The sequence below is a fragment of the Leucoraja erinacea genome, chromosome 11, assembly GCF_028641065.1.
Source record: "Leucoraja erinacea ecotype New England chromosome 11, Leri_hhj_1, whole genome shotgun sequence".
Classification (NCBI taxonomy): domain Eukaryota; kingdom Metazoa; phylum Chordata; class Chondrichthyes; order Rajiformes; family Rajidae; genus Leucoraja; species Leucoraja erinaceus.
In genome coordinates this window covers 33,192,425-33,219,664 of record NC_073387.1, presented here as the reverse complement: position 1 = coordinate 33,219,664, position 27,240 = coordinate 33,192,425, and the positions used below count along the sequence as shown (strand labels likewise).

Sequence of the window (27,240 nt, the reverse complement as noted above, 5' to 3'; positions counted from 1 at the left end):
GAAGAAAGGTCCTTGAAGATGTTCACGGAGAGCAGCCCGCAGAGGTGACAGCGGAACCTCCGGTCGGTCCTCGAAGAAAGGGGAACTAAATCCCCATTCATAAAAGAGAAGGTGAGGGTATATTGCGCGGGAGGGTTAATAATTGACAATCTGCTGCTGCCTGCCCGCTGAGTTAAAAAGTTCCCACGGTAGACTCACGATACACAGTGTATCGTGAGTCTTGCGTGGGAACTTTTTAAATCAGCGGGCAGGCAGCAGCAGATTGTCGATCCCTTCAGTTTCACCCCACCTACTCCTCTCTGCTTCCCGGCCATGCGTGTGACCCCTTCCCTCCCCTCTCCAGCTCCCCGCCCATTGCACCGGCGTGGGGCTTTGCACTGTCTTCACGTTGGCGATGCCAGCAGGTCAGTGCTAGTCACCGGAGACGTCAGGACCAATGGGACACCGACCCCCAGGCCCACTGCAAGCACGGAGATCCCAGAGACCCACAGCCAGCAGCAGCCCAGCCCTGTTCCAACTCCAGAGGAAAACTGCAAACTGGCCGGAGACGTCAGGACCACCAGAAGCCGCTCCCCGATGGGCCGCTACGGCGACAAGTGGCAATTCGCCCACAGCCCGAGCTGCGCCTCCTCATCGGGACACCGACCCCCAGGCCCACTGCAGGCACGGAGATCCCAGATCAGCAACTCCAGCCCAGCCCCGCTCCAACTCCAGAGGAACACGCTCCCCGTAGGGGCAGAAGCTGATGGTGTGCAAGGTACGTCTTGTTCTTGGGGTGGCGCAGCTCGGGCTGTGGGCAAACTGCCACTTGTCGCCGTAGCGGCCCATCGGGGAGCGGATTCCTCTGGAGTTGGAGGGGAAGGGGGGTATTGTGCTGTTTGATCGCCCCCTGCTATCCCAGGGACAGGGAGACACAGCGGCTTTTGAGTCTGGTGGGCAATCACTTCCAAAGTTCTGCCCACACAGTCAGTACACCTCTCCTACACTGCATTTCATACAAACATTTATTCTGCAAGAAAAAACTACATTGAAGACTCAAACTCGCGACCGAGTAACTGCCGGGATCGAGGCGCAAACTCGCGACCTGGCGGATTATGAGCCGAGCACTCTACCACTGAGCCAGCCGTTAAAATCTACGCTAAAAACCTTCCATTCCGAAGGCCGAAAAATTCCGAATTACGAAAAGTGTCTGCTTTCGGATAAAAGGTTGTGCACCTGTATAAATCTTTCTCAGAAGGTAACAAAGCATTTCCAATGGGACATAAAGTCCTGCAAAGTTTGTTTATTTTCCACACCTAGTTTTATTGTGAACTGCCCTGTGAGCATCAATTAATATTTGCTGATGCATCTTATTAACAGAGTGATCTAATATCCATAGAGAGGTTCAAGCTGGGGAGTAACTCCCCCCGAGGTTATTACACACATTTCTTAAAACACCTGTAAGAAAGCAAAGTTGGGGCATGTTGCATCTTGTATTCTGCCAGAAGCTAAATAATCAATTTTACAGGCCTGAAAGAAGGTCAAAATCTATTGCTTCAGATAATTTTTCAAGTGCCTATGATAGGTAACCAAGCAAATATTTGAGCTCTATGCATGTAAATTAAAGGCCTAAATAGCCCATTCCAGTAATTTGTCAGTATGAACAAAATAAATACTAGAATTGTTTCATTCAGCATCAGCCTGTGTGAAAGAAGGAACTGCAGATGCTGGTTTACACCGGAGATAGACACAAAATGCTGGAGTAACTCAATGGGACAGGCAGCATCTCTGGAGAGATGGAATGGGTGACGTTTTGGGTCGAGACCCTTCTTCAGACTAAAGTCAGCGGACAGGGAAACGAGAGGTATAGACGGTGATGTAGAGAGATATAGAACAAATGTGTGATTTGAACAAATCTTTTTGAGCATCATTACTGTGCCCTGGAGCCTAACAATCAGCTTTTCAGCTGCAACAGTGATCTGCAGGTCTACGATCTGGTTGTTGGGTGAAAACAGAAGTTATAGATGTCTTTCCATGTTACTGATGCTGGAAGGAACTTCAGAGGGAAACTGCTTTTTAATGTCTGTGACCAATTTCATTTTTCATGTTTGATTTAAGTGATCCAAGATCTCATTCAGCAATTCCAATAATTTACAATTAGGTAACTATTATTGTATTTCCTGCAACATAAAAAAGGTTTCAAAGCTATAGGTAGCTTTTCTTTAATCATTCAGTGTACTAATTCCAAGTGAATGAGAATTTGTAATGCTTCTTCAAATGTGGGAGTTTGTACACAGAGACATGATCACACTAACGACGTTAATTTTGTTTTCTCTGTCTTGTAATTAAAATCTAACAATCATATCCTGTAATAGCTTCAATGTGGCAGTTTCATGAACTAATAAATTAAACTCTGGAATCAATAATTTAAAATGTATCCTTTCAACTGTCTGCATCTTTGTAGCTAACATCTTCTTCTGATTCCCTCTTTTGTCCTCTTTCCATCATCTTAAACTCAGGCAAAGGTGGATAATGAAATACTTGACTATAGGGATCTGGCTGCTCTTCCCAAAGTTAAAACTATCTATGATGTCCAACGTCCTGATCTGGTTTCCTATGAACAATATCAAAAATCTGCATCAGAAGACAGACTTGAAAGATACAGTTTTGGGGAGGTACTGTGCAACTAAACACATTTTTTCGCATGAAATGGTCTTTCCTCCCCACCATTTGAAGAATGTTCAGTCCAAACCTTACACACCTCACCTGTGTCTTGTTCTCTTTGTCTTCCTGTTTGCTTTGAATTGATGGTAATAGTCGGAAAGAGTAATTCCTCCTCTGCATGCTCATAGCATTCCACAACACCCCTGTTTAAAATAAACAGAACGTCTTTGTGCAAATCCATACACCAGCTTGCTATTTTAAAAACCTTTATTCTTATTTCACATAAAATGGAGATGAAAGAGACTGCAGATGCTGAAATCTGGAGCAAAAAACAAACTGCTGGAGGAATCAAAGGGTTAGGCAGCATGAAGAAGGGTTCCAACACAAAGCATCATCTGCCCATTTCCTTATCATAGATGCTGCCTGACCTGCTTAAGTCCTTCCACCACTTCATTTTGTGCTCATTATTCTTTAAATCTGTAAAGATAATTGAATGTCATGGACGGTTAATTCTGAAAGTGTTTTTCTTATCTACGTTTTATGCTTTGTCAGATTTATGAAGCATGTTGGTCCACAGCTGCTTGACAAATTATATTTTCCTCAAGAATATCTAACACCCAAATGTGATATAGATTTGCAAATGCATCTGATGATAGAGCACTCAATAAACCTATATGCAAATTAAACATTTTTTAATAAATTCCATTAGCCACATAGTAGTAATGGTGGTAATAATAATAGTTATTATGTTAGTAGTGGTAGTAGTGGTTATGGTAGTAGCAGTAGGAGTAGTCATGGGAGTAGTAGAGGTAGTAGCAGCAGCAGCAGCAGCAAAAAAATTCATGGAATTGCCAGCATAATTTCACAAAAACTGTAAGTACATTTCCAAGAAAATGATATCATGAAAAAAGCTTCAAAAAATTTCCTCTAACCTTTTTATTTTATTTTTTTTAACTTTTGAGACTTAAATTAGATCTTGGTCAGTATATACAGTACTAATGTCATAATAAGTAAAATAACCCAACTACACTTAAGTAAATGTGTCTTAAATGAATGATAATTAGCATATGCAACACTTTTAACCTGCATCAATTCCATTCACTCATTGTATCTAATCTTCTCCGAAGGCAACACTATATATTTTTCAGTAACCTCTTGCATGATTTCTGCCATTTAACAATCTACTCATTCAAAACAAATAATAACTATGTCTAGAACCCTGCTCATTCGTTATTTTGTGGTAGACAGGTGCCTCTCATCTCATGATGAGTGAATAAATTATGTAAAACAAATTACGCATTAAAAGTGATTAACCATTGTAGCAGGGAGCAAAACCATTTAGTGATCCATTACTTAGCACTCAGCTGTAAAATTTGCCTTTAAGGTTATGTCTGAAATATTTGGTTTGTTCATGCCCTAAGTGCCATATTTTATTATTCTTCTACTATAGTCACTTGGAATGCTGTCACCATACTCGCAGGTAATTGCAATCTGTTATATCGTTGTTATATCGTTGTTATATCTGTTAATTGTTTGTTATAATGATGGAATGTATTTAGAGGCTTGTGTACAGATAAGTGAGACCAATATTTTATTGGGTTAGATCATCCTCAATCCTGCCCACCAATGTGGCATGCTTCCTTCTTTCTCTTCCCCATCACTTCCTCAGTGGCTTCCCCATGTCTATGATGAATCTTTTGCAACTCTGCCTATCCAATCAGCCTCAAAACCTGGAGACACGAGAGACTGCAGATGCTGGAATCTGGAGCAAAAAGTAAACTGCTGGAGAAACTCAGTAGGTCAAACTGGATCTGTGGAGGCAAAGGGATAAATCCTGATGCAGGGTCTCCAACTGAAACACCTATTGTTCTTTATACTCCACACTGGCACTGCCCACTGAGTTTCGGCAGCAATTTCTTTTTAAATTGTGGGAACCTACCTATTGTAGCCACCCAATTCAGTAGCACTGGCCACATGTACAACTCGGTCTCAGATGGCTGAGTCTGACATTCTCATTGGTCTCAAAGTCCTCTAAAGTGTTTAAAGTGCCAGGTAGATTCAAATAATTTTAAAAATTAGGTGGTTTCAAATAATTTTCAAGAAATAACTATAAATAAAATCACTTTAAAGAAATTAATTAAAATCACAAAGTTCTTCTTCTTCTTGTGAATTAAACATAAACCAAAGGAATACTTAGATCTCAAGCCGGGTGTTGAACAGCCAGGTTATTGTCTCTGCGTCAATGTCTGCCAGGCCCCGAGCTCCATTTGGTGGGTGGTAGAGCGGGCACCCAGAGATTACATGGTTGGCTGTCTGTTGTTCTGCTCTGCATTCACAGGCTGGGCTCTGGAGGAGTCCCCATCTCCACATGTTGGCATTGAAACGCCCAACTCCAGTATGAAGTCTGTTGAGCTTCACCCATGCTCCTCTAGGGAGGTCAGACCCTGGACAGCTTTTATCTGGTGAAGAGATGTAGCTGTATAATGAAATAAATTAGGTTACGCTAGAGATGCCCAGCACCACTGGGGTAAAGCTGAATGTTTAGGTATGAAGTGCGTTGGGTCTGTCAGCTCAGATTGTTTGTGTTTCAGCCCTGGACTTAATGCTAAAGGCAGCACTGGAGCAAGATGTCAGAGGTGCTGCCTTTAGCGTTTTACCTCGAGGTTTTGCAGATGATTCTCCACTGAATGACATCCAGCAAAGCAAAATTTATTGAAGATTGAAGCCATAATATTCAATTTTTTTCAATAGCTTTGCTGATAAGTACTTATTTTGTTGAAAAACAAAATTAATTGTGAAACCCGCAGACAGCAGCTATTTTTCCAACCTTTCTAATTATTTAATCGCCCTTAACCCCATCTCTCTTCCAAAACAACATACATTGCACTTGCAATTTGAACTTAATTATGAAATGTATAATATGATTTTAATCCATAAATTAATTGATAGCAAAATATAGCTGCAGCTAGGAGAACATATATTTGAAATAAATACACTTATTTAATTATTGAGAATTTAATGTCATAAAATCATCACTGCAGGAATTATACTCAAGTCTCGATTCATCAAGCCTGTGAGTTGCTGTTAGCTCAATCCTGTCAGTCCCATTTCTCCTTTTACCCTTAGCAGTAAATGTTATATTCCCTCAGGTGCATAACCCATTCCCTGTTGACAGCCCTAACTCTGTCTCCACGATTTTTATAGACAGCAAATTTGGATCATAGCTACTTACATGATAGAAAAAACATATCTCTTACATCTCCCCTGAAGCTTTTGCTTATGGTTTCGACTCTATGTCCCTTTGTCCCCAAAACATGCACTCTGTATTAACCCAATCTAAATCAGTCATGATCTTGAATACATCTTTGTTGTGAAACCTACCTACTCCAATTGAAATCTATGGATGCACTCCCTCATTTTCTGCCCTCTCTCTGTGGTCTTTCTAGAATTGTATACAATACTACAATTGTAGTGTGGCTGGTGTTCTATATAGCTTCAACATAATCTTCTGATTGCAGAGAGTATTTTCATGTATAATATCTAGAACACTCACTATTTGGAGTACATTAGACTCTCATTTAATAGAAAGCAATAAGTATTTGTACAAGACACTTTAATTAGATGTACATCATATCAAACTGATGGCATTAGGTACAATTAATATATTATGTACCTTATGATTAATGCATTGTTTCGATGAATCACACTGTATTCCTCAGCTGATTAAACAGCTAAGGTAGTCACACTATAATCTCTACTAATAAGACTGACTGGGTGCTTGGAACATCATGCATCTTCAGTGCTTCAGTTCTTCCTGTGAAAAGGTTTCACAACTCTGCTGAGTGTCTCCATTGTGCTGAACAGATAAAATGAAAATATGAACCATGAATGGAACCGGAATACCTATTTGTTTCACTTCTGAAAATCAAAATACAGTAATTCTATTCCTTGGATGATGCAGCAGTGGACAGATCATAGGGTTCATAAATAATATTCTGATGCATGTATTTAAAAGAACAGTGCAATCTTTATTGCAACAAATAATGTGTAATGGTTTGCCGGTTACAGTCAGGCTGAGCTGCAAAATAATTCTTCCTTCTAACTATATTGCTTTACATATCGGACATGTGTTTGATGTGATTGCATGTTTCAATGCTGTAGTTGTAAAATCAGAACTTGGCCTAGAGTTGGCCACAACTATAAAATATACAACAAAATATTTGGTGTTTTATACATCTAATAATTCACTCATTGACCTTAACAAAGGTTCTGATGCAAATATTACTCTTTGATGATTATCGTTTTTTCATATCAACCTTGGTGGTTTGTATGGAAATATAGGATCTGCTCAAGTAATCGCTACACAACCAAATTAAGGTCACATAATCTGTTCAATATATTTATATGATATGCACATTTATTCATGAATATTTCTTTTAACTTCTCCGTCTGGAATCCCACATCCATCTCCTCAATCACTGTACTACAAGCAATATATGTACCGAGTTGCTAATTTGTTACAAAAGGAACAAATTGCATGACGTCATGCTGAGGATGTTCCTATTGTATTGTGTAGGACATGTATGACGGGATGGATTTAAGGCAGAGGAGATCGTCCAGTCCTGGATACATTGACTCGCCCACATACAGTCGACAAGGAATGTCTCCCACAATGCCCCGATCACCCCAACATTATCACAGACCAGGTAATGACTGTCCTTGAACCAGTAAGTTGATCTGATGAATTCATTTTGAAATGTAAGAACTAAAGCACTATTCTATTATTAAAGGAAAATATACTTAACACGTGGAACTGCTTTTGTATTATCTGTCCGTTGAATGAATTGTAGTGCATAGTCACTTAACTGAATATTGAATGTTTCGTCCATCGAGATTAATTTAGGTTCAGTAATTGTGTCTTAGCATCTCCTAAGTTATACGAGACACACACAATATTGCTATCCAGAGACGGAAATTCTTGAAAATGTAGAAAAAAAGAAGTTAATTCTGGGTCAAATTTCAATGAGTAAGTGGATAATTTGTAAGATTAAGCTAAATAAACATGTTGACATTGAACTTTGGTTTCATAAGGTATTCCCAGATGAGTAACATACCCAGTGCAAACTTTGTCTCACAAAAAGCAAACTGTGGCATGTTTCTCCAGTAGAATAAAGTGACTCTACTAGAAAATGTTAAAGGAAGGCCAACTAATTTTATTATTTAAAAAAATGAACTGCAGATGCTGGTTTATACCAAAGATAGAAATGTCTGGATATTTTAAGAAATTACTATAAAGTTAGACACAAAATGCTGGAGTAACTCAGCGGGTCAGGCAGCATCTCTGGAGAAATGGATAGGTGCATTTTAGGGTTTGGACCCAACAGCTTGAAGAAAGGTCCCTATCTGAAAATTTGCCTATCCACCTTCTCCACAAATAGACACAAAATGGTGAATTAACTCAGCGGGTCAGGCAGCATCTCTGGACAAAAGGTGACGTTTCAAGTTGAGACCCTTCTTCAGAGATGCTGCCTGACCCGCTGAGTTACTCCAGCATTTTGTGTCAAACTTTATTATAATTTCATTTCTTAAAATATCTAGCCTTTCCATTTTCTTCCTTGTAAACAAGATAACTAATGTAAGCGGTCAAGCATTTTGACATCACCCTCACTGAATATAAATATCACCATGCCAGTTTCAATGTGGTACTGCTGTAGGAATATCATTTTGATAGGCACAACTATAAATCTGCCATGTGATTCCATGCATTGTAATGCTCAGGCATTCATTCACAACGGCCATCAATTGAACATTTGCATTTTGCATATGGTATGCAGTAAAAACAAATGTTCACTGAAACAGGCATATAGATATTCTAATAATTAACATTTGAGGCAAAAGTGTTTTTCCCATGGTAAAAAATCATGAGGAAAATGTAAATATATTTAGAGTAGTTATTGTGATACTAGCAAAGGCTTTAAGATGTTGCTTTTGCAACTTACAAACCAGTGAGGTCTATGGGATGGTTCTGAGTGTCTGCTGGATTACCTCACCTTGACAGCAGTATCACTGTAATTGTTTTCAGTCTTCCGAGGTTGGAAATGAAAAACAAAGACATTCTGTTTTGCTTCCCACTGACTGGAATCAAATAGGCATTGGTGTAGTTTAGTTTAGAGATACAGCGTAGAAACACACCTTTCAGCACACCGAGTCCGAGATGACCAGTGATCACTACACACTAGGAATAATTTTACAGAAGCCGATTAACCTACAAACCTGCACGTCTTTGGAATGTGTGAGGAGCACCCGGAGGAAACCCGCACAGTCTCAGGGGGAGCGTACAAACTTCTCATAGACAGTACCCATAGTTAGGATCAAACCAGTGTCTCTGGCACCATAAGGCAGCAACTCTACCGCTGAGCCACTGCACTGATAGGAATATTTGAAATTGAACATGTCATTGACTTCTCTTTTCATTTAGATTCACACTTCTCCGTATTGCCATTTACCAGTTTTAGATTACCATCCCAAATCTCATAATCTAACAAAAAATCTCCAATCACTGAAGCTTTTATTTGAGTTAGCCTTCAACTGCTTGATTGGAAATGGACGAGAAAAGAGAGCTTGGTGTTCATGGAATCAGTAACCATGTGGAGGGGTTTCAACTGGAAAGGAAAATATGAACACTTGCTATGATATCTAAAAGGAGGTGAATTTTTATTTTTCCCCTATGAATATAGTAACTTCCTTTCCAAACTGTATGCCATAATTTTATTGGCAATTACTGTCCCACTGTGGCGACCTAATTGGCGAGTTTAGGAGAGTTTGAAAAAATGTCATGTTGAAGACCTCCTTTGACCTCCTTCGACTATGTTGAAGACTAGCTTCGACTAGCTTTGGGAAAATTGGACACCAAATTGTGGCGAGTGAAGACCACCTTCTTCGATCTCCTTCGACCTCCCTTCGACCTCCCTTCGGCTATGTTGAAGACTATCTACAACTACCTTTGACTACCTTCAATTACATTCGACTACCCTCGATTACCTACGAATAACATACTGACCTACTACGACCCACTTCGACTAAACCTACGAGTAAAAAAAGTATCAATTTTTTCCATGGCGACCTTTTTTTATTCGCGGGCATTTTTCTACGTGTTGAGAAATACGCTGCAATCTAGCTGAGGCCTTGAGTACGTGGGGGACTACTCTCGAGCATGAAGGAGAGTTACAAAGACCTCCTAAGACCTTCTGTTGACCCTGCTGGGAGTATGAGTCGAGGGCAAACTTGCCAGAACTCGCGGATTAGGTTGCCGCAATGGGACAACCCCGTAGAATCTTAGTGCCTTCTAAGCTTGAACTGATTCAATTCTCTATATTGCTAAATATGACTTGCATTTCAGTGGCCCATGAAAAATTGGTTCATTGGTGAACGTCTTGTGGAAGCCAGTCTCAAGTAGGTCTGATTATATTGGAGTGTGATTATCCTGACCCTCTCCCACTGCATCACAACATTCACTTGGAATACTGAATATAGTTACAGAACATAGACATGCAACAAATTAAAACATATGAGCAACAGTTATTTCCTAGAATGTGAACTGTAGAACTATGCTTACTTTCCCATACCAAAACAAGCATCGCATCATCTGATGCATCACATTTTACAAATATCATTGCACAACTATAAATCTACACTATTAGAAACAGATGATCCATTTTGATCCAGAGTACAACATGGAAACTAACCTTTTTCACCCTCTGGTTTCTGTTAATATTCTTGGTTCATATGAGCCTCCTTTGTCCCCACTTTACCAGGGGGTCAATCCATTATTTATATTCTCATATGGTCATCTAGGTTTCCTTAGTGGGAACAATACCATTTGATCGGTTGGTATATATACCATACATGCGATAGTATGTTAAATATTTATACCACATTGTTTTCAGAAAAGTGTCTGAATACTCTTTTGGAATTATTAAAATCTATTCATTGAGTGGCTTTCAATTTTGGTACAAGTGAAAATATTTTCTCACTATCTATTTCTTTCTTTCTTTGTGATCTTTAATATATTGCTCCATCTGCCTTCTCTAAAATAAGAGCCTCTTTCCTGTACAATCTTCCCTGTTTAAGCATTTCTGCTTACAGGTGTTATCATCTCCATGAACCTTTTTTGCATCAACATCATTGCATCTTCATCCTTCATTGTAATTTAAGGCATTTGCATTGAGATCTCATCAAGACCAGGTGCATGTTTTCAAAGGTCTCGACCCGAAACGTCACCCATTCCTTCTCTCCAGAGTTGCTGCCTGTCCCACTGAGTTACTCCAGCATTTTGTGTCTACCTACAAGTTTAACATTCCTTCTGTATTTCTCATTTCTTTGCCTCTAGGAAGGAGCACCAGAGATTGGCTTGCTTTTTATCTTTTTATTAATCTGCTTTGCTATTTTCAGTGATTTATATGTCCAGTTATCAAGGATTCATTATAATAATGAAAATAACTTGCAAAGATGTGGTTATTGCAGTGCAGTAATTCTTTCATTCCCTTAACAATTCCCAAGTTAATTCACTATAATATTTTACTTATCCAGATTTAAAATGCTAGCTCTCACTTGACTAATACTCATCCACCTTTCCCCCCTTGATTTAAAAAAGGAGCACCTGAAGATCCTCATGTTCACATGCTCATGTCAGTCTTAATGTTCCATGGAGGACACGCTTTCCAGGCACTCTCGGTATTGAGATAAATTGAAGTTGTGCTTGATTATAGTGATATATATTTATATGACCCAGTCACAGTGGCGCAGCGGTAGAGTTGCTGCTTTTACAGTGAATGCACCGCTGGAGACCCGGGTTCGATCCAGACTATGGGTGCTGTCTTTACGGAGTTTGTATGTTCTCCTCGTGACCTGTGTGGGTTTTCTCCAATATCTTCGGTTTCCTCGAACACTCCAAAGACGTTCAGGTTTGTAGGTTAATTGGCTTTGTAAATGTAAAAGTTGTCCCTAGTGGGATAGTGTTGATGTGCGGGGATTGCTGGTTAGCGCGGACCCGGTGGGCCGAAGGGCCTGTTTCCGCGCTGTATCTCTAAACTAAAACAAAACTAAACCTCATCTGATTAAACAGGAGGTTAAAAAGTCAACTATATTTTGCCGTGTTATGGTCATTGTGTATGTACATAGCTACTTGCTGATACTTTTCATTTAGCTCATCACCATCAGGTACATTTCTCTGATGCTCTGAAGAGAAAGCTTGAATAATTGCAGTACATTGATTTTACAAAATTAGAGCACTGTTTGTATTAATGAGGAACAATTAAAAAAATGGACTAAATTCTGCAAAAGATTATTGTTCTCCTTCCTGTATCTCAAATGTAATTATAATTCAGATCTCTAGTTTAGTGTTAGCAGTAATTTTGTCTTAACTAAACTATTTAACTAATGGAAATTAACAAGTAAATTATTTTTATAGTATTAATCATCACAGACTAATTTTGAAATATTGCTTTGCCTGGTATTTAACTATTTTCTTTCAAGCTCATTTATTATTCTTTTATTTATAATTTACAACATGACAAGAGGTCAAATCATTGGGTTCTGAAGTGGCAAGCATACGTGGTCATTTTTACATTCACATTGAGAAATTTGTTGAGAATTTATTTTGATGGACCGAAGGGCCTGTTTCCATGCTGTATATCACTAGTCCAAAGTCTAATGGTCAGAAACATGAATAAGTCTGTGACTAGATCCAGGAATCAGAATGTTTGTATATTTCCCATTAAACTCACGGGTATAAGGGAAGGATTATTATACCTTCATGTAACATGCAAAAAATGTAAAAAGGAAAACATCCAACACACCAGAAATCTGCCCATCCAGTACCACCAAGGTGCTGGATAATCAAAGTTTTACTGTCTAATTGTATCAATTGATTAATTTGCAGAGTGGCAACAACATTCTCTGGCTTCTTCAACTACAGCTTTTCTAAAATAAAATTATAAGTGCTTGAGTTACATACTGATGTACTGCATAACATGACAGTAACATTCAATGATCTCTGACACTGCATTCATGTCTTATAGCTCCCACAGTGATAGCAAAAAGATGAGAAATATAATTTCAGTAATGTACCACTCATTACAGCCTACTTTGTTTGATTCCCAGCAGGGGTAATGCAGGCTGTGTCATGATTAGCCTGGGCTCAATAAAAGGATAGAGTAAAATCAGATAATCACAATACAAATGGCTAAATGTTACTCTGGTTGACTAGATTACTAAAATTCACAATTTAGTGAAGATTTTTGACATTGGTAAAATACTGAAGGGCAGTTGGGGCCATTAAACCATTTGTCCAATGAACACCAGTTTGGGAGAAGAATTAAATTAAATGAATATGGTGAGTATTTATTTTACTTCTTGATGGAATATTGATTTTATTTCATGAATAATCCATCCACATTCAGAACATTTCTGGTCCTATCCCACGTACTTGAAGTTAGAAAGAGGTTTGGGAAATAATTACTGTTTACCCATATTTACAAGGCAAAATCAGTTCTAATGTAAATATAAGACCCCGGGTAAAAATTAATTTAAACATAGGACTAAAGTGTATGAAAGCTATACTGAAGGGTCGTTAATATCTATCAAAGTTTAGCCAGGAAAATTAAGTATACTGAGGAGGAGAATATCTTAGATGGGGGGAAATCTAATATCTTTCAAAGTAGTGCTTTTGAAGAGGATCAACACTCTTCTGGTCACACCTGTTTTGATTTGATTTTCCTAATATATTCATTTCAATTAGTACAAACTCTTGTTATCAGTGGATATGTCATCTCAATGCCCATCAGGGATTCAAAAATATATACATATTTATTGAGTCCAGTTCTAGCCCTTGAATTATTGAACAGGATAGATAAGGAGTCTTGCTTCCCAGAAATAAAAGCTACTGCAAAAATACACCTTTAAAAGTATTCTTTAAACTTTTCGAATTTGAATAAACTCTCATTTAGTTGCTTAATTGTTGGACTGTGACATCTTATTTAAAGGAGTTAATTGATAGATGTGAAAATTGAAAATAATTAAAACTTATTGAATCAGCTAAGTATTGTATTCATTCTAAAAGCAAATTAATTAGTAAAGTATTGATGCCTAGAATTTCATGTCTGGCCAGAAGGGCAAATATGCTGTAATATGGCTTGAGCCATAATCACGAATTTCGTAGGCAGAGTATAATTTGCAAATTCATAATTTTTTGAAGTACAAGATTTGACACATCCAAAAATCAAAGAAGTATGATAAATGTAAGCAACATTTTGTTTCCATGTAGGTTCAGCAACTTGGATTAGAGTAACAATCTTAAGTATAAAAATACTATTTTGTACCAAATGAAATACAATCAGAAATGGTTGATTTCTTGATTGAAAAATAAGTTTTTGTTACCAGTGAAGAGAGACTTGAAATGGATGTTCATTGTCAAATGTTGCAATGCAAGCTTAGATGATTTTATTTCCTGGTTATCAGAAAATTCCACTTGATTAACAAGGTGAAAGAAGAAATTACAAAATGCATTCCTTCTTTCTGAAGGTTGATTGTGTGCTCAGAACTGTCAAGGCGAGAACCTTCAACAGGTGCTTCATGTGGCAAAAACGCAAGCAATCTAACCAAGAGTTTAATTTACCATATTTTCTGGCAAGGAGGTCACAGGTGGCACACATTCATACAAAACTCTTACCAGTGTAAGGCAGAGTGGAGTTGGCTGGAGGGGAGGGAGTCCAATGGTTGGGGCAGTGAGGAATTAGAGGGAAAATCCCAATGTTTTCCAATTTAGTGATTCCGGGATTAGATTTCGACATTTGAAATCTCTTGATTGACTTTTTGATATATTGACATCGTTAATATATAAAAAATAAAGCAAAACAGATAAATTTGAATAGATTGTGTGCCTGAAAGCATAACTGGCTTGACAGAATGAACCAAGCACTTTATGAATTCCCCCAAAAAATCAGTGGAACTTCCATGACAGTACAAGCTCCTTGCTGGAAAAGCATGGTACTGTGAACAGATTTTTCATTCTTGTTTGCTTCACAGCCTTTGCCTTTTATTTATTTATTCATGTTTCTGCTGCTTTCTTTGCAATTCTTTGGAGGCACTGAAAGCGGCCGGAGTTCACCTTATTATAGCCAGCTAGACATCAAGCCAAGTCCTGTCCAGACTCCTATACATTTCCATATACCAGGTAGGAGCTTATGCATTCAACAGCATGGCTTGAATGCATTAGACAAAATAATAGCATTTCTATTTTGCATTAAGCTAATAGTTTCGAATGTAAAATTGCACACAACAAAAATCAATAGCTGTGACAGTGAGACATGCAGTTTTGGGGTCAAGGGAAACAACCTTAACCATTTTGATTCTGAGATATAACGTTTCATATCAAATATTAAACACTGCCTATAAATAGATGACTAGATGTTCACCTTAGTTGATTATTTGGAGTGAGATTCCACATGCACAAGACTCACAGCAAATGTAGAATTGTTTAGAGATGCTGTGGTAACTTGTGCATTAGTTCATCAGTCTTTGCAGATAAAATAAAACACCACGAAGGAGAAATGTATATGCAAATCTAGATGAGCAAAGGCACTGGCAAAAGTGAATCCACTACGGTAAGGTTCCCCTCCAGGTCTCCCCCAATCCTCACTTGCAAATTTATCATCACGTCTCTACCAATGCTGGGTCAGAATCCTGGAATTTCCTAACCACAATTGATGAGGAATTATCTTCCCCACAGTTTAAGAAGGCAGATTATTCCCCTTTCTTAAGGACGCGAGAAGAAAAGCATCAAACAATTGCCAACATCTCATAAGATATATATATTTTTAAATGTTCCCATCAAGATGAATTCCTAATCTCAGTCAAATGGAGTTGGAGAATGCAACATTATAAAATGGAGGTATAATATTTCACAGGGAGAAATATATTTAGTCATTCATCCTTTACGACTCTTTCACACCTCCAGTGCATTGAGATTGACAGTGGAGATCTATAGCTAATGTAGGAAACTCATGGGAAAGAATACAAATGGATAAACCTGGAAACAGTGTGTTCCAATTATATTACAGTGTATTCCACTGTTGTACTTTGGATTCTGGTCTTTTCTCTTAATTAGAAGGAAACCAGGTTTGTACCCTTTCCACATACACAGCTAAATTACACAAAGATTCCAATGATTAGCCATCACTTAATCTTTCCAGATCTATAGTGCCAATTAGAAATAAATATATTGTCAAAAATCTGAAACAATTATTTTTATATGACTGATACAAGCTTGAAATGAAAGTACTTGCATTTCAAAATAATTTTAGTTTATTGTCAAGTGTACTGAGGTACAGTGAAAAGCTTTAGTATAGTGAAGAGCTTTATAAGGCTATATCCCTAAAGAAAATACAGGTGTATAAAATAAATGGTCACATATTTAAATTCACTTAATAACATTCATGATATTTTCACATGTCGCAGACATGTGACAATCTTTTGCATTTCTGTATGTCTCATTCATTCTATCAAAACATTTCAAAAGGCAATAGGATCATACATTCGATTGACACTTTACCGCCCTTCCTGAGCAGGATAGTAATGTAAATTTACTCCAGCAAGTTTCAACAGTTGGGAGGATAGAACAGGGTTTAAGAGAGAGTTAGAGGATTTAAGAGAGAGTTAGATAGTCTAGGGGCTAGTGGAGTCAAGGGATATGAGGAAAAGGCAGGCACGGATTACTGATAGGGGACGATCAGCCTTGATCACAATGAATGGCGGTGCTGGCTCGAAGGGCCGAATGGCCTCCTCCTGCACCTATTTTCTATGTTTCTATGTTACACGTCAGGCATTTACTACTAAATAGATGGAAATTACTGAGATAGTTCCATAGCTCACATTCATTTTCTGGATTAAAAGTAACACAGATAACGTCACTTCAGTCATGCAGTTAGAGAAGATCTAGAGAAATATATCATTACAATTAACTAAAATATTAAACGACTTTCCAAAATATTGTTCAGTTGCACAGTTTCAAAATAGCTTTCTCTTTCTGTGTTTTAATATGTGATATAAAATCTATGGAATATGATAGTCATTAGTCAACAGATGTAAGTTTACTTCATGAAGGTTCTGAATCCTGACAGTTGTCTTTATCAAACAAGTATGCACCATTTTGTTTATGCCAAGAATGTGCCAATATTTACATCATGTATTTGTCTGCTGGCTTTCTGCTGATTTTTCCTTTCAGTGCAACATGCATGGCATTTAATTGCACAGACAAGCACCATTACTATTCCGTAAACCTAAGCCCCAGGATCTTGTCCTCATGCTGTTACGTTCATTGGATTTGCTTTAATTAATTATGACCATTTTCCTGGACTATTACCTGAAAAATTATCTAAAAAGCATTGGATGTAAAATGAATGAGCTAACAAAAATATAGACATTGTTAATGGTTGGGAGTTTTGAATATCATCACAATTCAGTAAGTATGAATAGTCAATGAAATTGACCCCTCTATTGGATTCAACATTGATTTTATACTCCAATTAAAATACATTTTGAAGCAGGATAAAAATAAAATATTCTTCTGTGTTTATTGCATATTATTAAAATCCAGAAGGGAGCAGAAGTAAGATTTTCATGACTGATTTTCATGAGTCAAGCACCATTTTAAATGACGCACATTGTCAGTATATTGCATTTTGCAGGTTAAGATGTATTAATGATATCCTTGCTCTCTTCTCTTTTTTTCTTCAGCAAGTGGAGTCAGGAAGTCAAGCACCATTTTAAATGACGCACATTGTCAGTATATTGCATTTTGCAGGTTAAGATGTATTAATTATCACTATCCTTGCTCTCTTCTCTTTTTCTTCAGCAAGTGGAGAAATTTCTAATATCTACCGGAAGCCCCCTATCTATAAGCGACATGGTACTATCTGCATGATTCTTACATACAAAGCTTTTAATGTGTGCATTATTTTTAAAACGTAGTATTAGTTATGTGAGGTCCAGTTATTAGAGCTGCTGAGTTAAATTCAAATTTAAGATTAATTTATTGGGTACTGGCAAGTGGCACTGATATTGAGAATTTCTCTGCACTTCAGTTATCAGATAATATATTTACTATTATATTTAATATCCCATTTCTCTAGAATTTGAAAATTGAATTTGTTATTCATACATTCATACATTTTTTCACATCAATATTCCATGCAACTCATGTTGATCTTCAAACTGTTGCAAAGAAAATAATGAACATCCTTATGATTAATGTGCTTTATTAGGACCTATTTTTCATCAAATAAAAATATTGGTTCTATCTATTTCATAGAAATTTTTCACACTAACCACCAATTTCTTCTTTTAATTTTCATCCAGTGGAGAAAGTTCACCAGTATTTTTGTCTCTTTTTTATCGGCACCAATCAGCAATTCAATCTGGATTGCAACCTAAAGAAAAATTACATGCTATGTATTTGAGAAGGAAAGTTCTCTCATCATCTTGTACATGAGTATTCTTTCACTACATCTGAAACAAAAGAAGAAACCTTATTCTATCCCATACAGCTTGGGCACATTTTTAATTGACAGACTTATCGATGTGTCTATCTTTCATCATTAATTTTTTTCTTCATGCTTAGTAATGGCAGGAAGCTGCATCTTTATTAATTAATTTACTATCTGAGTTCATACAATAAATCTGTACCTTAGAATAGAATTTCTTCCCAGGTGAAATAGACAATAATTCTTAAATCACTCATTGGTTGGTGCAACGATATGTGAGTGATGGGAAAAGCATAGTTTTATACTTTACTGTGCCAGATGTAAGACAAATTAAAATCTACTGTTCACCATGAAACTGTAAAATAAAAATGGATGAAAATTTGCATTGTCTTACCCTCTGCATTACACATCAAAAGGAGTATTTTCTCCTTAACAAATATATTTTCTTCTTTATCCCTTTGCTTATGCTTCTCATTCTGTGCTTGTCTCTTCCCCTGCCTGCTAACTGGGCCTTCGTTCATCATTATGCTGTAAGTAACCTTGGTTAATTTAATATATTTGTTCAGTGTCTGAATGTCAATGTATGTTTCTTACCTAAATAAGAGCTTCTAAATCAACAGTCTCTCCAATTTTGTATCATTAAAAGGAATGCAATTATAGTTACAAAGATGCTAAGAGGATTTAATTTGCCGCTTCAAATTATCTCAGTGTTCTATTCTCAGCAAAGTCATAGCTAAAAAAAGTCTCTCCAGTATTATATTTTGAATAGAGTTGTAGTTAATCCAAGATTAATTAATTTGAAGAGCAAGGTTTGTACCTTCAATTACATGCATATACTAGGTGCGTACTCTGGTGAGCTTGTATTATATTTCTTCATCCTAATTTATTGTTGCTAAATAAAGATAATAGTTATGTATTTATTATCATTGGGCCAATAGATATTCCAATCGTATAATTTAAGTAAAATAATGTTATTGGCTACAATAACTGGTGCAATGCTGGATTATCAGCTTTGTGCTGTGCGGAACATCAACTCAGCAATCTCATGAGAGGCACAAATTTACTTGAATGACCCCCTACCATGGCAAGATGTCTGGAAGTGTCAAGTCTCCATTGAGGAAATCAAGGCAGCAAAGCTGGTGAACCTCGGGTGAGATGAACGCCCTCAGGCTTTTTCTCCTGCTTGAGCAACCTCCTGCAACACATTCAATCACACATTCCTGGATAGGAGATGTAGCAGCAGCACCAAACAAGCTTTGCTAGTTGATTGCTCTGGTGCCAATGGAACTACCATCGTACGCATGGAAGTTTGACATTTATTTTTCCATTGTACATTATATGTAATAAGAAGCACCATGTTGTAGAATGCCCAGGCTTCTCTTTTGGCACTTCTCTGTTCCCACAAATCAAATCAGAGCTCATGTGTACACACACATGCCTTCATTTTTGTTGTCTATGTGGAACAGTCACAGTTCCAAATCTTCCCTGGTACCACGCCCCAACTCTTCCTCCATTAGATCAACAACTCCATTGGTGCTGCTTACTGCAAAACTCATCAATTTTATCATCTGTGTACTAACTCCACGCTGCTCTCAAAATAACTTGGATAACTTCTCTTACTACTCACCATTTTCTCAATTTCTCTGTCAACATGTCAAGAGATAAACTATTCACTCACGTCTACAATAAACCCACTGGCACTCACTGCTAGCAAGACAGCATCTCTTTGCACCTTGACTCTTGTAAGGATGTCATTCCTTTTCCCCTCTCTGCTGTAGCTGCTTTCAAGATGAGGCCTTCCGAGGAATTTGAAAGGTTGGCCTCTTTCAGGAAACCTAGCTGCAATGCTATCCATAATGGCTATGCCAAGCTCCCAGTTGCATGCCATTTCAACATCCCTTTTTATTCCCACACTGACCTACCCATCCTTGGCCAGCACCTTTGGCAAGTTGAGGTCCAACACAAACTAGAAAAAACCACACCAGATACTCTGCCTGTGTACAACGCAATGGCATAAACTTTCCAATTTCAGTGCATTCTTACACCACCAGTGTATTCATCCCTTTCTCTCTCCTTCCCACCCTCTCTGATTATCCTAGATATCTCCTCCAGCCTCTAATAAATGCTTTTGCTAGCCTCCCACTTGCAAGCCATCCGCTTATCTGCAAAAAGACTCTCCCAATCGACCTCTGTAAGTTCCAATCAACCTCTGCAAATTCACAGAAAAAGTTCAGCAGAAAATAAAATTCACATACAATACAAGTGGTAAATACAAAACTCAGCATTATCACTAATATATATATATGTCTCATAATCTTATAACTTAATGGTAACTTGAAGGCCTCTAATAATGCCACCTATCACTCAGTCAAAGCGATTGGTGAAAGAGAACTTAGCCTTGAATCGTTGATAGTTTTGTATAATGTAAATATTTATTGTAAAGGAAGGATGCTCTGAAATACACAATGCATCAAATGCTTCCAAGGTAATTGTGGTGCTTCAACATTACATTCATAATAGGTGAACATCCCCATTGTTCAAGAAACATTTTTTTATTCCTTATATCCTTTCCATAGCTTTTGACTGAGAATCATGTTGTATTGTTAAACCAATACATCCATTTGTTGAGAAGAACACTAATTAAAAATTAGCAAAGGCCCTTAACTTCAGTTTGCTTTTGCCTGATGTGTCAGCCATTAAAGTGTCAGTTCTACTTGTATAAGAAAAGCCACCAAAGTATGTTAAATTCAAGAAGTATGCATTTAGAAGGCATGAAACCACAAATTGATAAGTAAAGTGGGGTCAGCACTATCATCAGATTGGACATGCCAAACTGCTGGATTTAACCATATATAAATGGGGGGAGAAAAGTCATATCATGGAATAGCTGAAAACATTCAAGGTTGTGAATATCAGGGAGAGTTTCTTGTAAGTCCTTTCATTAACTAGAACCATAAAGAGTAATTTCACAGGGGGTAGTGAGAGGCATCATAGAATTGTTAATGAGGAAAGACACAAAATGCTGGAGTCACTCAGCGGGTCAGACAGCATCCCTGGAGAACCTGGATAGATGACGTTTCAGGTCAGAACCCTTTTTCCGACTGAAGTGAATTGTTGATGTTCTTTTTGCCTTATTTTTGGCTACATTTCATTTATTTTTAAACATTGATGATTACTGGCGTAAGATTGAAGATGATAGAAATAACATTACCAAATTTGAATGGATCCTGTCAGGAAAAGGTCACACAACCCATTGCCATTACATTCTCATTTAATCCTTTCCTCAGACAATGGGCAGTGATTTATTTCCGCCATAATGTTTACGTGTGCTTGCACAGGAAGTAAATTGCTTATGTTGCAAAGACATCTCCAAATTGAAGTTGTCTTTAATAAAATGTTGTAAATGTTAGCTTGTTATAGGCAGTGATTTATTTTCCTAACAGATCTGAATCTGTTTTCCCTCTTTACCTGAAAGGCACTGGAGAACAATATTAATCAATTATGGTGGGAATTCCTTATATGGAATATTTGTTTGTTTGGTCTGTGAGGGTTCTCCATTCCAGTTATTTCCTAATACTTGTAGTTCATGTTTGCCTCTCTGCCTATCCTATTTCACTGTAATATTCCAATCCACTGGGAAATATGTCTGGTGTTATAAATTCTGACAACTGATATTAATAGGACAGAGATAAGCAACTTAGCTTGATTGGAGATTACATTCTCAGTATTCACTTTGAAGAACAGAGCCCATTTGTTTAGTAAGATATTCTGATCAATGCTCTGGTAAATACTTAGTGTTTGACATTGAAATGTTATTCAGTGGTTTTCATTTTGGTTCTAGTGACATTTCCTATCAGGCTGAGACAGAAAATGTCACACTAATCAATGTTTCCTCGCAGTTGAAATAAGATAATTTATGTTGTCACCATATTGTTAATAAGTAAATTTGCTGGTCTTCTTCTTGTGTATGGCGTGCACAGTCTAAAGTTGTAGATCAAGGGTAGACATCCAGGCCAGGACACCATCAGTTACTGGGTGGAATGCTTTGATGCCATCAGGAAAAGCCTCACTGGGCCATCATTCACGATGTGTGAGATGGTCTGGTCTGGATGTCCGCAGTCGCAAGCAAGGCTGTCTGTCATCCCCCACTTATGCAGGTGATGGGCTGTTTATGCGTGGATGGTGCGGATTCTGTTCAGGGTTAGCCATTGCTTGCGATGGAGGTCAAAACCTAGTGGTTTTACTGTGGGGTCTATGATGACCTCTCCGTTGGTGGTGTTGGCTTCTTTCCAGGCTCTGCGCCACTCAGTCTTGAAGTCAAAGTCTTCGAGGGGTTTAATGGAGGACCAGAAAGGTTTGCGGGACTTCAGGAGCATGCAGGGGCAGATTGTTCAGGTCAGCATGGATGGGAAGGTCAGGGTCAGCCTCGATGGTGCACCAATCTTTCAACCTCCTCTCCCTTCTGCATATGCTGGGAGGGGCGATATGAAAGAGGACAGGGAGCCACTGCAAAGGTGTTGGCTTTAGCGTCCCTGTGATAATTCCATTGCAGAGTCATTTGGTGTGGCAACTATTAGCCCAAGCTGCTGAGCAAAACTCAGCTGTTGAGTAGACTAGCGCTAAGCGTGCTGTAGGGAGAGTGTGTGCATTGGATCCACAGCTGTTGCCTGCAAATTTCCTGATGATGTTGACCCTTGCTTTCAGTTTATCAGGCACCCTCTTAAAGTGTTCAATTTGCTGGTGGAACTACATGTTCCAAGAAGAAGAATTCCTACTGATAAAAAAAATATTTAGAATTATACCTTGGAAAAATTAAAGCTTGAAGCAAGAATTTTAGGAGTCAGGCAATTAATAAATTAAGGTAAAACTAAAGGATTTTATAATTAAACTATAGAGAGAGAGGGGGGAGAGAGAGGGGGGGGGGGAGAGAGGTGTGCTGAGAGGGGGGGTGAGGGTGAGGGAGGGGGGTGAGGTGGGGAGCAGGGAGGGTGGAGGGAAGGGGGTATGTGGTGTGTGGAGGGGAGGGGAGTTTAGGGTGGGACGGTGGGGGGGGGTGGAGGGGAGGGAGGGGGAGAAAAAGAGGGGAGTGAAAGAGAGAGAGAGGGGGAGGAGGGGGGGGGGGGGGGGGAGGGAGGGGGGGGGGAGGGGGGAGGGGGGGGGGGGGGAGGGGAGGGGAGGGGAGGAGGGGGGGGAGGGGGGGAGGGAGGAGGAGCGAGAGAGGGGGAGGAGAGGAGAGGAGGAGGGGGGGGAGGGGAGGGGGGGGTAGGGTGGGTAAGAACAGGGGAGGAGAGGGGGGGAGAGAGGAGGGGGGGAGAGAGGGAGGGGGGGGGAGAGGAGAGGGGGGGAAGAGGAGAGGGGGAGGAGAGGAGGGGGAGAGGAGAGGAGAGGGGGAGGAGAGGACAGGGGGGGGAATGAGGGGGTGTTCTGAGAGGGGGGTGAGTTGAGGGGAGCAGGAGGAGAAGGGGGGAGAGGAAGAGGGGGGGGAGAAGAGAGGAAGGGGGGGAGAGGAGGGGAGAGAGAGAGTGCCTTTTTATTTCAACCCAAACAACCATTTGCAGGCAGTGCTTTTTTACTTTAATCATAGTTTCATTTTCAAACCACATTTAGGGTACTTACTCATAGTTGTGTGGACATGTGTTCCGTGTTATTCACAGCTCAGAGAAACGTGAACCTCTGCCTTCCTCCAGCTTGGAGACACTGATTGAGGCACACCACTTCCTGGTTTTATAGTCCATCCCCCCCTGCTGCCAGCAGGGGCAGCAGAGAGAATGGGGAATTTTGTACAATCATTAATATCTCTGCCATATTTCATCGACGGGAAAAATCCTCGGCACACGTATGGCGGAGGGGGGCTCTGAGTGAGGTGGACAAAAATGATGGCCGTAGGTGGTGGCGTTCTCTCGGAAATCGCAGCACAGATCGCCAAAACCGGACAAGAACAGAGTTTTAGTAATATAGACTAGACCAAGTGCAGACCCATTGGGTCTGTTCCCCCAACGTGTGGTTGTGGGGGGGGGGGGGGGGGGGGGGGGAGGCGGCATGCAGCATCACACACACTAACTATCCCCCCCCCCCCCCCGCACTCACGCTAATTACCCCCCTTGATTTTATATTAATATTATTAATTTGCTCCTTTTACCCCAAAACCACCCTATCTACTGACACATAGCCCCCAACTTGCAGGCAAATCTAGAGGGGGGGGGGGTGCGGGGGTAGAGAGTGAGGTCAGAGAGAGAAGGGGCAGAGACAGAGACACAGAGAGAGGGGCAAGAGGGAGAGGAGGGGGGGGGAGGAGGAGACGTGGAAGGGTGGGTGGGGGAGGTGGGGAGAGAGAGAGAGAGAGGGGGAGAGAGTGTGGGGCCTAGTTCAAAATGGCCAGCTTTTGCCTCCTGTTTCCACGCTGTCTCTCTCTCTCTCTCTCTCTCTCTTCCTTTTTCAACTGCCAAGTAGTAGTCACTTAACCTGTATTTGGTAAATGTCTCTCTCTCTCTCTCTCTCTGAGAGAGAGGGGAGGGGGGGAGAGGGGGGGGAGGGAGAGAGGGGGGGAGGGGGGGAGGGAGAGGGGGGAAGAGGAGAGGGGGAGAGAGGGTGTGCTGAGAGGGGGGGTGAGGTGAAGGGACGGGGGAGAGGTGGGGAGCAGGGAGGGGGAGGGTGGGCGGAGGGAAGGGGGGGTAGGGGGTGTGTGTGGGGAGGGGGGGGAGGGGGGTTTAGGGGAGGGATGGTGGAGAAGGGGATGGAGTGGAGGAGGGGGAGAAAAAGAGGGGGAGAGAGGGAGAGGGGGAGAGTGGGAAGAGAGGGAAGGAGAGAGTGATAGAGGGAGAGAAGGAGAGAGGGAGAAGGGGAGAGGGAGAGAGGGAGAGAGAGAGAGAGAGAGGGGGGAGAGGGGGGGAGAGAGGGGGGAGAGAGAGAGGGGGAGGAGAGAGAGAGAGAGAGAGGGGAAGAGAGAGAGGGGAGAGAGGGGAGAGGGGGGAGAGAGACGGGGAGAGAGGGGGAGGGGAGAGAGAATGGGAGGAGAGATGGGGAGAGGAGGGAGGGGAGAGGAGAGAGGAGGAGTGGAGAGGGAGAGAGAGGGGGGAGGGGGAGAGGGGGGCTCTGAGCGAGGTGGCCCAAAATGACGGCCGTAGGTGGCGGCATTCTCTCGGAAATCGCATCACAGATCGCCAAAACCGGTCAAGAACAGTTTTAGTAATATAGAAGATTACGCCTGCACCCCTGCACTTTGCAACACCTTTGAACAATGATATAGCCTTTCTTCTATTCAAGCTGTACGTGTAAGGCTATCAAACACTCAAAAGCTCAGAAGTGGTGCTGTGTACAGAAATGGATAATTAATAAGTATATCTTCTAGTAATTAACTGTGTTCATGTTTAATTAACATGATCATAATCTGGCTGTATTTGCACCATTAATTCACAAGAGAAAACATTGTAAAGTAACACAAGACTGGTTATTTGATTCTTCCCAGTGGGAGAGATAGCCCACTGTATCCATGTTGTTGAGTAAGAGCCTTATATGTGTCTGCATGTGATATGATTCTACGTGTATCAGAATTCACCTGGAATTATGAAAGCTTTAAATATGATAGATTTATTGTTTTAAAATCAGGTTAATTGAAATATCAGCACCAAAATCTTTGAGGGAATTTTAATCTTCTGTATGCAGGGCAGTTAAAATAGAGGTGATAGACTCACATCCCTATTTTACCTCTATATATGCAACTCTTAATATTGTTCTAGTTATCTGGCCAGAAAGGAAAAGCACTAAAATTGCTTATGTATGTTGAAGAAGAGGAGGAGCAACATGATCTTCTCCTCAAAAAACTCTCCTTCGTGTTTGCACATTCTTCCTTGTCCTTTTAAGACACCAATCTCAGTACCAACGAACAGCATCAGGATGCTGCCCTAGCTGTCCAGTTGAAGACAACATCAAGCTCTTGATTTGTACTAAGCCATTGGCTATACAGCAAACATTCAGACTGTTATTTGTCTGAGGTCAATAAAAATGATCATATATCAAGATAAGTTGTAGTGAGTTTCTATGGGACCAGGAAGGAATGATGTTTTTCCCTCGTCCCATCAAATCATAGGCCTTCAGCCCATTATATCCATGCCCACCCTCAAGTATTATTATTCCCGTTTAATTGCGTTCAGGTGGTCTGTGGCTTTACATGCCTTCGTGATTTGTGCTTTTCACAAGATATTTCTTAAATATTATCAGAGTACTTGTCTCCACCAACCAGCCTCTCAATTCACCTCAAAACTTCCTTCCTCTTCTCTAAACCAAGGTCCTCTATCTTGAGACATCTCTCTTATGGGGGAAAGTTTCCTCCAAGTCCCTTGACTATTTATTAATTTTGTATAAATCTCCATGACATTTCATAATCAAAATGTGTGTAACGTCACCACCCTTTGAATCTCCACATCTGATAATTTTTCACCGCTAAAGGCTATACCTGTTTCACCCAGGCCAACAATTGTTGCCAGCATTGGGCTACCCATGATCAACTTGGACATAAGTTCAAGTTCAAATCTGCCTTTTATGGATCCTTCACGGGATCTTGTGTAATGCAAAACAATTCTCCACTGTAAAATGGCTAAAAATGCTTCTGCATGTCCATGGCATGTAGAAACATTCTAAATCAATAAACATTATTTATTAAAAATCAATGATTTTGCAGTGGCAATGTCAGTATTTTTTTATCATTAACCCATATAATGAACATATTGTCCAGATTACCAGGCTCGCAAGTATGAATGCAAAGTCTTGGAATTTGCTGCTTCTGCATTACACTTGGCCAGCAGGCAATGCTCTGAAGCTAGACTTCTCATAGTGTTTAATGTGGGAGACATAACTGTGATTGAACACCATTTAGATGCAGTTATGTAACAATGCCTAGAGGCACAAGTATACTCTCATCTTGATTTAAATGGAAGAGAAATGTTGTTGCAGCCTTGGGATGGATTTTATTAATTTTGAAAATACTTCCTGGAAGATAAAAACTTATAACATAATATTTTTCATCTTTACAAGATTTTCTTTAATCTCAGTGTTTTTTTAA

At 39.7% G+C, this 27,240-nt stretch overlaps 1 protein-coding gene across 4 annotated transcripts in view; it reads left to right on the top strand.

Moving 5' to 3' along the window:
• Nucleotides 1-27,240, top strand: part of ablim3 (actin binding LIM protein family, member 3) — a 230,535-nt gene that overhangs the window by 173,350 nt on the left and 29,945 nt on the right. For 2 of the 4 annotated variants that reach the window (XR_008724242.1, XR_008724241.1), the window contains exons 10-12: nt 2,499-2,654; nt 4,094-4,123; nt 7,220-7,349. Coding sequence is in view for 1 of the 4 variants with exons in the window: in XM_055642996.1 (XP_055498971.1) it covers nt 2,499-2,654; nt 4,094-4,123; nt 7,220-7,349; nt 14,786-14,875; nt 17,555-17,608 (460 nt within the window). In the remaining 3 variants the exon portion in view is untranslated. Of the gene's footprint in view, nt 1-2,498; nt 2,655-4,093; nt 4,124-7,219; nt 7,350-14,785; nt 14,876-17,554; nt 17,609-27,240 lie in introns of all 4 variants that reach the window. The other 2 variants (XM_055642996.1, XR_008724243.1) reach the window with 2 other exon arrangements.